Below are 12,710 nucleotides of genomic sequence, written 5' to 3' on the forward strand. Positions count from 1 at the left end.
TGTAGAAGAATCGGGAACTTAAGATCATCCTAGGCTATACCTGGTGTTCAGGATTATCTTGGACGACTTGACCCAAAGTTTCAAAAACAAACAAACAAACAAAAACAGCCAACCAATTAACCAAAGAATTAAATCTTTTCTAAATATTTGATACCTCAGAATTGAGTGAAACTGAGTCTATAAAGAAATCAAAATGGCTGCTCTGTGGGTGGGAAGGGAAAACAAGGACAGGGGACACTTGTCCAGCTAAATGGGAACAAGATGGGGGTGGGGGGTGAGGTTGTAAGCTAGGGTGGGGCTTGTCAGCAGGGACTGTCATATTTTAACAGAGCACACGTGTCCCTCTTGCCAGAGATAAGGAGAATGACTCTCCCTTAGCAAGCAGAAACTTTCTTCATGCACCTGAGAGAATGGTGGTTTTTGTCTAAATGCACTACATTGGGGAAAAAACTTTCTTGGCGACCACACAAGGACATAGACAGATCTGTCTTTCAGAGATGATGAACATTTTGATTTATACTAACCCGTTTTGAGAATATCACTTCATATTAGTGCTGGGAACTAAACTGAAGTCTTAATGCTTACACCAGAGGCACCTCATAAACTGATCGATCTCCCCATTCCCCAGAGAGAAAGTAACAGTTAACATTTCTTACATGACTTAATTGGAGAGCTAAGGTTCTTTTCTGCTGGACTTTAATCTAAATTTAAAGTTGTTCTGGGTGAAAGTTGTTCAGTGCCTCTGGACACCGAGAAACAAAAGCTAAGGCTTGTATCTCATCAAGAGGACACAAAGCCTGTGGCTTCCGACACTGTTCAATGTATATGAGGAAAGAAACTGATGTAGCCATTCAGATTAGAGGGGAGAAAGATGATGCAAGACACCACAGAGGAGAGAGTCATGGGGACAGGTGTCTTTGGGAGTGAGAAAGATAATTTTAAGTTTCTTAATATGGTTCTGTTTAGGCAAATGAGCGTTTTGTTTTTTTTTTTTTCAGGAAAGGTAACTTTAATGTGAAGATCAGAACCTGGAACCTGGATGTTCCCCCATCTGGTGGCTTCCTTGATGTATTAAGCTGCTCTGTAGCTTCAAGGTCAGCAAAGCTGGTTTGTGACGTTAGAAAAAGAGAGCAGGGATGTATACTCAGAATTCACAGTCGAAAAAATGAGTGAACTAGCTGGGTATGATGGCCCAGACCTTTAATCCCACCACTCCTATTTCAGAGGCAGGAGGATCTCTGTGAGTTGGACACCAATCTGGTCTGCATACTGAGTCCAGGCCATCCAGGGCTACATCGAGACCCTGTTTCAAAAAACAACAAAAAGAAAATTTTCTACTGGACTTTTACAATTTTACTTAAGGTTTTTATTTTATGTGGATGGGTGTTTTGCTTGCATTTATGCTTGGGTAGCACATGCATTCCTGGTACCTGCGGTGGCCAGCCCCCTTGGAACTTGGGTTATAGATGGCTGTGAGCTAATGTGGCTATAGGTGGTCTTCTGAAAGAGCAGGCAGCTCTTAACTGCTACTGAGCCATCTCTCTGCCCTAATACTGACCTTCGTGTATGTGCGTACACGTGCACTCACAGAAATATATATGTCAGAGAGAGACAGAGACAGAGACACTCACTTATGTAGCCCTGGCTGGCTTTGAAGGCACTCTGCAGACCAGGCTGGCCTTGAACTCAGAGATCTACTTGGTACTTTTCTCCCTTTGCTAGGATTAAGGTTGTGAGCCACTATGCCCAACCCTACTGGGCTCTTCAAAGAGATAAAGTTAGATTTGTGCTTTAAAAAAAAAAATCACGTCAAGGTGAACAACTCCAGGTTGTTTTCTCCAGAAGGCACTTCTGTTTGCCACCTGTCTTTTTTGAGGTCCCTAGGGACAAACTGTCAAGTTCCCTAGCAACAGGACAATGGTCCCTGTGGTGACCCATCAGAGCCTTCCTGCTGAATGAAGGACCCACAGAGGGTGACTCCCTTTGCATTTTGGGATAGGGTTTCTCATCAGTTTGGCTGGATTGGTTGGCTAATAAGCCTCCGGGATCCTGCTGTCTCCTCTTCCTAGCTCCTTTACGACACAGGTGCTGGGGAGTGAACTCAAGTCCTCATGCTTTGGTGGCACACACTTTGCAAGTGATCCACCTTCTGGCCCTCAGCAAGATGCTTTAACAAGCTCTCCAGGTGGTTCTGACGTAGGCACTTGTCTAACCATCACTGTAAAGAACTATCAGCTGTTTTATTACAGAGCATATGGCAGGAACACAAAAGATTTAAACCCCCTCACAGTACGAACCCTTTCTCTTTGTCCTTCAGCAAAAGGCTCATCGAAGGAGCTCACAGTAAGGTCTACAGCACACTGTGATATTTTAGGAAACGAGTCTATGGAACAAACGTTGGCACAAGGGCTTGGTGGCCTGAGTGTGTTGTCTTGCCAAGACTGTGTGTGGAATGGCAAGGAGGGAAGCTGGGTTGGCAAGATACCATATCAGGCTCTGTCTCCTGCCTCCAGCACACACTATAGCCAGGACTCTAGGATGCTCTTTCCCACAGAGTCCCCCACTGCCCTGCTTCTTACCATCTCTCAGCTATGCTCAGAATTCTACAAAGGATTCCAGCAAGGCAGTCGGACACACCAAGTAACAGAAATGGGTTTTCACTGTAGCAGTATTCCTCACAACTGCAGAGAAAATAGAAGGGTGCAGAAGAGAGACGTGCAGGTGATCCTCCAAGTACTTGGATGAGAAACTGAGGGCTTCCATGTAACTTGGAAACAGGCAGCGGGGCTTGGTGACCCGTCACTATAATCCTGGTATTGAGAAAGCTGTGGCAAGAGCATCGTGAGTTCAAGACTAGCCTGGGCTTTGAAGACAAGCCCTGTCTCAAACAAAGCAAAACAAAGGCTGAGGCACATAGGAGTATAGGTTGGTATGTGAGAAGCAAGGAAAAGAAAAGCCTCCTTTCGGTGGTGAGCAGAGAGTTGGGAGTAATAAATCCCCTGGAATGGTCCGTCCTTCTCTTCCTTCTCTACAGGGTGCTGGCTTTGGAGCCAATCAAGGTTTCCAAACGTTAGCTGCAACTATGGAGCCATTGATCTTTTGTTGTTGTATGTCAAGCAAACGGAAGAGCGCTGGGCCACAAGTTTTTTTTTTTTTTTTTTTTTTAAAGACTGGGTCTCAATAAGTAAGTAGTTCAGGCCCGCCCACAACTTTCTACTCTTGCCAGGGCCTGCTGTGAATACTGGGGTAAGCCACCCTGGTTTAAGGAACAGTCCCCGGGTGGTTTGATTCCCTCACAGGGATTAAACAACAACAACAACAACAAAGATGTCCACTCTACATTGCTAAGTACATGAACGAACAGTGTGTTTTCTAAGCCTTTCTGCATCGGTACCTGTAAAGGTTGCATAATAAAATCACACAGTCTAGAACTGGACACAGGGTAGGCGCTCAACAAGTTGTGTTTTTCCTTCCCCTTGACAATAGTCCGGGTCCCCAGGCGGTTCCTTTCCCTCTGGGCGTCTCCATCTCCGTTCGCCCCCGCAGCCTCGGCCTGGCCCCGGACACGCCGGGAGGGGAGAGGAGGGGGCGCGGCGGCGGTAGCGCGGAGCCGGCTCCCGGCTTACGTAAGAAGCATCGAGTCCCGCGCGGCCAGCGGGGCAGAGGCGGCGCCGCCCAGCGGGATCAGGGCTAAGTGTGGCCGCGCTCCTCTCCACCGAGGTGTGTGTCTCCCCGGCTGCTCGGGGCGGAGGTGGGCCCCTTCAGTTGCGGGCAGTGACCACTCTGGGGATGCGACAGTCACCGAGAAGCGGCCGGCGAGCTGCGCCCGCTCTGCCCACGTGCGGGGACCCGCAGTGGCTTCCCGGAGTCGCGCTCCTGGATTGGGCTGCAGGGAAGGACCCGGGTGGGTCTGACTGACCTCTGACCCCAAAGGACCGAGCTGGTGGGGGTGGGGGTGGGGGCTGCGACGGTTCACCCGCGCGGTGGGGCCCGAGGAGGTGGCGGAGGGCGGGGCCGAGGGGCGGGGCAGTCTTAAAAGCCTCTCCTTCCCCTGTAGGGGTGGCAGGCGAGTCTCAGCGTGCGGAGGGTGCTGAGGCAGGGGCTGCCGGGCAAAGTGCGCGGGCTGCGGTCCTGGTCACCGCCAAAGCCATGGCTTCCAAACTCCTGCGCGCGGTCATCCTCGGGCCGCCCGGCTCTGGCAAGGGCACGGTCTGCGAAAGGATCGCCCAGAACTTTGGCCTCCAGCATCTCTCCAGCGGCCACTTGTTGCGGGAGAACCTCAAGACCAGCACGGGTGAGGAGCCGAGGCTGGGGAGTGAGGGTAGAGACGAGTCTGGCGGGGTGGTAGAGCCGGGAGCGGGGCGATCACCGGCTGGGCTCGGGTCCCCTCGGCGCCGGCGCCCTGCCCCCGCCCGCGTGTGCCCGTGCGGGCTTGTACGTGCCGCGGCGCATGCAGCCGGCCGGCCGGCCGCCTGCGCGGCTTAACCGCGCCCGGAGGAGGCCGAGGCTGCTCGGCAGCGCCTTCGACTGCACTGGCCGCTCGCGCGTGGGGAGGACCCTGCACGGCAAGCCGAGGGAAACGCTAGCCGCTCGGCGGGGACCCTTACTGGCCTCTCGTGCAGTCTCCCGTAAGCAGAGCCCCTGGGTTCCCTGCTGTGGTCCTGCTCAGTCGTGGGTCGCCTAGCTCGGCGCGGAGCAGAGCACCGCGCCGCCCACCTGTGGGAATCGCGGCCGCCGGCGCGCTGGGACTCTGCTGCGCGCTCCCCCCACGGCCCCCTGCGCGCGCTCCAGCCTGGAGCCAAGTGCTGCGTAGCGCTGAAAGGCCTGAAGTCGCTGCAGGCGCCCGCGACAAACTGTCCCTGCTAACTCCCCTCCTCCACAAGCCCAGCTTGGCAGCCTGGAGACCCGGAGACTTGTTTTGAAAGATTGCATTTTGAGTTTAGCTTTACAGCAAGTGACCTTTTGAGGTCGACCCTCGGCGGATGCGGTGAAGTTAGGGGTCTAGGTCGCCCTATCATCTATTCTTTTAAGTGCCTCCCTTCCCCCCTCTTCCTCGGTTCCAAAGAAGGCGAAGTATCAGCGTGATACTGTGGGGCACAGACCATCCTGGGATGCGGATGAGTGCAATTAGCAATCCCCTGATGAAACGTGTTGCCCTGAGCTTGTTCCTTCCTTAATAATGTTCTCATTTGTATGCAACGTGGTTATGGTTTGTTATGGACTAATTGTTAATAAATCTGCATTTTAGAAGCACCTAGGATCATGAGCAGGTGGGTGGAGAACAATGTTGGAAAGCAGATTAAAAGCAACCACTTGAAGCATTTGAAAGGCTGCTTATTTCTCTGAAGCAGTTGTAAAAGCCAGCCTTTATTTGGATAATCAGGGGGTACTTTCCCTGATACCTGTATCTGAGATAGAAGCGTTTATATGTACCAGGTCTTCTAAGAGTCTAGGCAGGTAACACACCACTGAGTAACATCCAAAACTGGGTTTAAATTAAAATTTAAAATCTTATTTATTTTTTGAGTGTGGCCCTAGCATTGCTCATGTAGAGCTCAGGCCCTCTTCTGGCTTCCTGTCACGTGCCTATATACTTTGAGCCTCCTCACCGGCCTTTAGATTGAGATAGGGTCTTATTAAGTTACTTGTCATTTTTCTGACACAGTAACTGGGATTATTGGTACACTCCAACTCCCCAGTAAGATCCTTTTTCTCTGCTGGGGATCGACCTTCATGCCTGTGTGACTGCTCTGGAAACACTGTACTCCTGAGTTACATACGGGCTGCCCCTTATGTTCTTTCAGTATTTGCAATACAATTTGGGAGGGGGGTAATACAGTTAGAAGGGTTGTGCTTAGGGTTGGGATTCTTCCAGTAAGGCTACAGAGAAAGATAGTTGAGTCAAGGTAGCGAAAAACCCAGTGTCTTTCGTAACATCGTCTGCAATTTCCTTCTGGAATGAAGAGTTTTACACTGAACCTCTGTGGCTGGGCTATAGGCATTTTTTCTTTTTTTAATGGGGAGTGGAGGTAGCTGCCTTTATTGGGTCTGCTGTTTGGCTTCACTTGATTTCGAAGACCATTTACTTCTATATAGTTGGTGGCCATCTTGCTGAGCCAGTTGGGGGTCAGGTGAGCCTCTTGAGGAGATGCATATCTCCATGATGCTTCTCTCAGGTTGGAGAAGGAGGCTGTCTCCCAAGCTCTCCCACGCTTGCTGAGGAACATGAGGGCAAAGACTTCCACTATGATTGTACAAGTAGACCTGGATGCTGGAACTAGCTATGTAGGTCAGACTGGCCTCAAACTCAGAGATCCATCTGCCCCTACTTCGCGACTGCTGAGTTAAAGGCCTCTGCTTCCCTCCACGCATGGCTCTAAGATAAGGGATAGCTTATTTCTCTACTTAGGAGTCCGGAAAGCTTTTTATTTGGTTATCTTCTGTTTTCCCTTTTTAAAAAGGGCTAATTTATTATTTTACATGTCTGGATATTATATCTCTATATGAACCATGTTCATGCCTGATAATGGTCAAAAGAGGACATCAGATCCCATGAACCTGGATTCCAGATGGTTGACATATCATGGATATGAGGCGCCCGTTCCAGGTCCTTTTGAGCACCCAGTGCTCTTAACCACTGAGCCATTCCCCCCAGCTCCCATCATTATTTTAATTTTCTCCTCCACCCCTTTGGTTTTTCAAGACAGGGTTTCTCTGTAGCCTCTCTCGGTCTTTGAAGACCAGCTGGCCTCAAACTCAGATTCTCCTGCCTCTGCCTCCCAAGTGTTGGGATTAAAGTCCTACACCACCATCACCTGAAATGTTTCTATTCCTTTAAATGCCTTCATTCTGCCACCCTTTCTTTCATATTGAAAGCAACTTTTAAATGCTTTTTGGAATCACCTTTTCTCCCCCAGCCCCATAAACTAATTAAAAAACTTGACCAGGGAAAAACTAGAAATGAAAGACTGCAGTTTGTTTTGAAATTGGCTTGTTCCAGTTGGGCTTGGGTGTGATGTCACTGAATGTTTCTAGAGGTCTAAGTGAGGGACTTAGGGCCATTGTCTGTAATATAAACAAGGACACATTCTTCACTTTATTTTCCTGTCACCTGCGGATTGCTTTTAACCTTTTAGGAAAGCCAAGAAACCTTCTGAACACACAGTTCGTAGTTGACATCTGTAGGTGATGAGACCCAGCAAAGCCCAGGAAGTGGAATCTTGGTGACAATTTAAATTGGAAAGTAGCTCAGGCCATCTGCTGCAACCTGGATTTGGGCAGGCTCCTCACTGCATGGCTTGCCTCCTGCAGCCACAGTCTGGCAAAAAGCTGCCCTGCAGGAAAGGGCTGTCTGACCTCACTGCTCTGGAGAGGGAAGTCTCCTCACCGCCCTGCAGGATCCATCTCCTTCCTCTGCACTTACTATGCTGATGGTATCAGCTGTTGGTTGAATATGGTGACAGGAAAGCTGATGGCTGTCCGCTTTGTCTACTGTGTGTGCCTGATGCAGGGGTAATGAGGAAAATAATGTACCTATACCTTTTCTTTTGAGACAAGTCTGTGTGTGAACCATGTTGGCCTTTGGCTTCCCTAGTGCTAGATTACAGGCCTGTGCCAGGAGGAGCAACTTGATGATGTGCCTCTTGTTGCACTTTCTCCTCACAGCATATTCTACCTCTGAAGCTGGGAACTCCCAAACTGTAATGTACCACAAAGGGTTCATCCATGTTGTCAGTATTAAAGGTACAAGTCCAGCCAGAAATTGTGTGTTGTACCAGACGTTACCTAGCCTGCTTCAGTTAGAGTAGTGCTTACAAAGGACTGGAGCTTAGCTTCCTGATAGTTGTTTTTCCCTTGGCCTTTCTTAGGTTGCCTGGAGCTGTACAGGCTGAGGCTTATCAAATACCTTATTTGCGGGCCCGCCCCCAGGTCTTTAGCTTGTATTTTCTTAGCACACACTGTGAAGAAATAGGAAGACTTGCCTTAACGTTCATGGAGCTGATCCGTACATTCTCTTAGGGAATATTATGCTCCCTCTACCCCCACTCACAAGTGTGTGTGTGTGTGTGTGTGTGTGTGTGTGTAAGCACTTGTGCATAGATACACACACAAAGTTGGTAAGCTTTAGAACCTATCCCATGAGGCTGGAGAGATGGCTCAGAGTACAGAGCACTGGCTGTTCTTCCAGAGGACCCAGGTTCAATTCCCAGCACCCCTATGGCAGATCACAACTGTCAGAACAGTCCCCAGTTCTAGGAGATCTGACACCCTCAGATAGACGCACATACAGGTAAAATTCCAATGCTTATAAAATAAAAAGTAAATAGTTTAGAATGTATCCCATCAAAAAAAAAATTCCAATTTGGGGTGGGAATGTGGCTCAGTTGGTGGGGTGCTTGCCCAGTAGACAAAGTACTGGTGGGTTAGAGTCCTAGCATCGCATGGGTGAGTGCCTGCTGGGACACCCCTGAAATGTTAGGACAAGGAAGGTTGAAGTCTGTAGGTCTGGATGAATAGGGCTACTAAGGAAAAATATGTCCAGAAGGAACCACTACAAAGCTCCCAAAAACTCTGCTATTTTGTGATAGCTTTCTTTGCTAAGTTTTATCTGAAGGATATGAAGATCCGGTTTTAAGTGTCAGGCAGGCAGTGATATTAGAAAAACAGGCGCCTTTAAATACTGGAGTCTAGTGTCTCAAGGGTAGGAGAGTTGGAGAAGTTCCATTTGGAAGCAAGCATCTTGGACTTGACTAAAGAAAAGATGTTCAAGAAGGAACCTGTTTCTGCTCTTAATTAATATTAACTGCAGCTCTTGCCAGGGTGTTACAGATGGACTGACTAGCATTTTAAATGAGGCTATGAGCTGATCCTCTCTGAAAAGATGACCTCGTTCAAAGGGCTCAGGCTTTTGGGTACTCATTAAGTATAAATGCACACCTTATGTAAGAGTGAATTTTTCCAAGAATTGAGGATGGAGGGGTTTGGAGACCTTAGCCAGAGTTCAGTATTACACCCAAAGCAACTTTAAATGGTTAACCTTCTCTGGTTTATCCAGGGTCTTGCCTCGTCCCAAGATTTCTAAGGTATGCTACATTCCAGTTTCCCCCTTATTTGGCAAGACTTGGGATGAGACCCAGGTCAGTGAAGGGCAGGTGTTTTAAGAGTTTCTTGGGCTATGGAACTCATTCAATTGGTAGCCTGCCTAGCATGGGAGAAACCCTAGGCTTGATCCCTTGCTTTGTGTATATAGACATTTGGGTCTAGCCTTGGTTTGGGAAATCTAAAAAAACTGCGTTTGTCGAGGGACTTGATCCCCTGAGCCAACTCTCAGACCCCCAAACCCAGCTGGCCTTGAACATCTGATCTTGCTGCAGCCTGCTTCCTGGGTGCTGGCACTGTAGGCAGGGCCACCACTCCATTTTATATGGTGCTTGGGATTAAAGCCAGAGCTAGCTTTGCGTACTGCAAGCTGTGGGCCCGCTGAGGCATCTTTAAACTGTTTCCATAGGTTATTTTCATAAGCAAATAACTCAGTAAAATAACATTGGCAGTGTCATTCCCTAATTTGCAGACATTCTCTGAATACCACTGGCTTGTCCACTAATGTATTTTCTGTTCTAAGATCCAACTGAATAGTGAACATTTCATTGAGTCACTAAGTCTTCTTTGTCATCTGTAATCTCAGTTTAATTTCCCCTTTCCCTTTATGAGTTTTTTTTTTTTTTAATAGCCCATTCTGGCTTTGAACTGTGAGTTCTTCTGTCTCAGCTTCTACAATGCTCAGATTATAGGTGTGTGCCTTCATGCCTGGCTTTCAGACCTGGCTCCAGTCTCTAATATCTGGCTTTATGGAAGAATGCAAGGTTACCTTTGACTCCTTGAGTTTGTGCTGCAGTTTGAAGGTGATGTCACACATATAAGTAGTTGATGGAGGATCTCATGGACTCTGGAGACATATCCTGGATGCTCAGATTTCCTCAGGCTATACTCTTGAGACCCATGGATATACCTAGTCTTCCTTTGCTGGGCATTGGGGTTAGCATCTCCTGGTAGACGAGCAAGTAGCAGTGTTTTGCATTGAGTGTTGTGACCTGGGCAGTGTGGCTTTGAGGGGACAAAGCAGTGACAGGAGGTGGAGTCTCTGAAGGGGCCTGCTCAATTCAGGTGAATCAGGAAGCGAGCGAGGAGTCACAGAACTGCATGCCTCGTTCCAGAGACCACAGGGAAAAGATGGCTTTTGTAGTGTTTAAGAGGAGGTGTGATTGGGGAACACTTTTTTTTTTTTTTTAACAGGGTCTTGCTTTGTAGCCTAGGTTGGCCTATAACTCACAGTGTTGTCTAGGATGGCCTCAGACTCTAGTCTTGCTACATCAGTCTCGTGAGTATTGGGATTTCTTGCGTGGCCAGGGAACACCTTAAACAGTTATTATCATCTAAACAATTACTCTTGTGGAGTGCATTTGTCCCTGCAAGTGTGTGAATGTGTGTGCATTTGCTTGCCCACCGGTGTGTAGGTCAGAACAACTATCAAACTATCAAGAGGTTTTTTTTTTTTTTGGTCCCCCTTCCAACTTTATATAGGTTCTGGGGATCAAACTCAGGTTGTCAGACTTGTGTGGCAAGGACTTACCCACAGAGCTATCTTGCTACCCCGTGTTGGGGAGCACTTTCGAGGAAGTGTGTCCTAGTTGGGGTTACTGTTGCTGTGCTAAAGCACCATGACCAAAAGCGACTTGGGGAAAGGGTTCGTTTGGCTTACACTCCCACAATACTTTTCATCATCAAAGGAGATCTGGACAGGAACCTGGTGGCGGAGCAGATGTCGAAGCAAGGAGTGCTGCTTACTGGCTTTCTCAGCCTGCTTTTTCTAGAGCCCAGGACCATCGTCCCAGGGGTGGCCCTCCCCACCGTGGGCTGGGGTCTTCCATATCAATCACTAATTCAGAAAATGTCCTGTTGGCTTGCCTACAGCCACATCTTATGGAGGCGTTTTCTCAGCTGAGGCTTCCTCTTCTCCAGTGACTCTAGCTGGTGCCAAGGTGACATAGAACTAGCCAGCCCTGGGGGTTTCTTGAACTGAATTTGACAGATGATACCAGTTGTCAGGTGAGGAGAGCCGCTTAATAAATATAATTATTTATTATATTGTTATAGCCTACCTGGGGACTCTCTCTAGAGCTGTCGTCCACTAGTGTTCATGGACACACCTTTATAGATCACTGTTTTATTTTATTGTCTTTATTAATACCTGCACTGTTAGAGCAAAGGTTATTTTATCAGTACAGTGTTCTGCTCGTGCGAAGCCTAAGCGTTACAGCCGAGCTACCGCCAAATCTCAGGTGGGGCTGCGTTTGCTCTGCCCGCGCCCCTTGTCTTCAGCTCCTGTTTCTTGTTTTTAAGATACACATAAAAGTAGTGTATCCGTGCCTTTAGCTTTAGCTCTGGAGGATCTGAAACCTGCCATAGGGGTGCACTTCTCTCTCTCTCTCTCTCTCTCTCTCTCACACACACACACACACACACACACACACACACACACTTAAAAATCTTTTAAATTAGTACAGTGTAGGGTGTATCCTTTTTCTTCCATCCTTTTTTCTTTAATTTTTTATTTTTGAGAGAGGGCTGGCTGTCTTGGAACTAGTCTGTAGACTAGTCTGGTCCCAGACTCAGATCTGCCTGCCTGTCTTCCTAGTTCTGGGATTAAAGGTGTGCACCACCATGGCCCATCAATACAGTGTGGTTTATAAAACTTTAAACTTTCTAGAGTTCAAGCGATAGCAAATAATCATGAAATTGTGGTTCGAATGATTAAGAAATAGGCAGTTTATGAAGGTATATTGGCCATTTGCCAAACAAATTATTAAATGGTGTTATTTTATTCTGTATTGCTTCATATGTGATATGTAGACCGGGAAGTGTTATTTTCTTTATGAAGCCTTTTGAGCTTTCCCTATGGGCCAGGCATTCAAACATGGGCTTCCTCTGAGCAATTGATTTTTTAAAAAGCATAAGTAGGTGATAGACAGGTTTTAGGGTTACTTTCTGCACCCCCCCAACACACACCATTTAGTTCTGTTTGGCCTTTTAGACACAGTACAGAAGGTCTCATTTGTATGACCCCAAGAGGTCCATTTTGCATGGTTGATGTTACATTTTAACAGCCTCACCTCTAGACCTGAGAACTTTTGTACTAGAGAAATGACCTGGCAGCACGCATTTGCTTAGTGTGAAAAGACTACAGCATTAGTCCTGATCATCAGATTCTGAAGACGCTAACGATTAATTATTTTCTAGAGTTAGTACTTTAATCAACATGTAATTTTTTTTTTTTTATTTGCACCACTGACCAGGGGCCCTGCCTGGCACTTTGTAATTCTTGGTACTTGGTCCTAAGTTTGCAGTGAGTATAGCATCTGCCAGGGCCTGGGCTGGCTCTTTTGTTCCTATTATAATTTACCTGCCTATCTACAAAGTGGCAGATCTTGTTATATAATTCTAAAAATGAGCAAATGGCCCCAGAGGTTGGACACCTTGCCCTAGGTCAGACAGCTAGATACACTCATTCAAACCTGGGGCTTATCTTCAGCTTGAGTCACACTCTTTATCTCATGCTGCCTGCCTGACACTGGAGGATCTAGTAGAATGTGTTTGCCTCAAGTTTGTCGCCACTTGGCCTCCATTGACTGCTTTTATGTTTTGGTTGAGAC

The 12,710-nt window shown here is 47.6% G+C and overlaps 1 protein-coding gene across 2 annotated transcripts in view; it reads left to right on the forward strand.

Moving 5' to 3' along the window:
• Positions 1-3,670: 3,670 nt before the first annotated feature.
• Positions 3,671-12,710, forward strand: part of Ak4 (adenylate kinase 4) — a 48,034-nt gene continuing 38,994 nt past the window's right edge. For both annotated transcript variants that reach the window (XM_052176845.1, XM_052176846.1), the window contains exons 1-2: positions 3,671-3,720; positions 4,058-4,294. In XM_052176845.1, the coding sequence (XP_052032805.1) occupies positions 4,150-4,294 (145 nt within the window). In that variant the 5' untranslated portion in view covers positions 3,671-3,720; positions 4,058-4,149. The remainder of the gene's footprint in view (positions 3,721-4,057; positions 4,295-12,710) is intronic.

Source organism: Apodemus sylvaticus, chromosome 3 (genome assembly GCF_947179515.1).
Source record: "Apodemus sylvaticus chromosome 3, mApoSyl1.1, whole genome shotgun sequence".
Classification (NCBI taxonomy): domain Eukaryota; kingdom Metazoa; phylum Chordata; class Mammalia; order Rodentia; family Muridae; genus Apodemus; species Apodemus sylvaticus.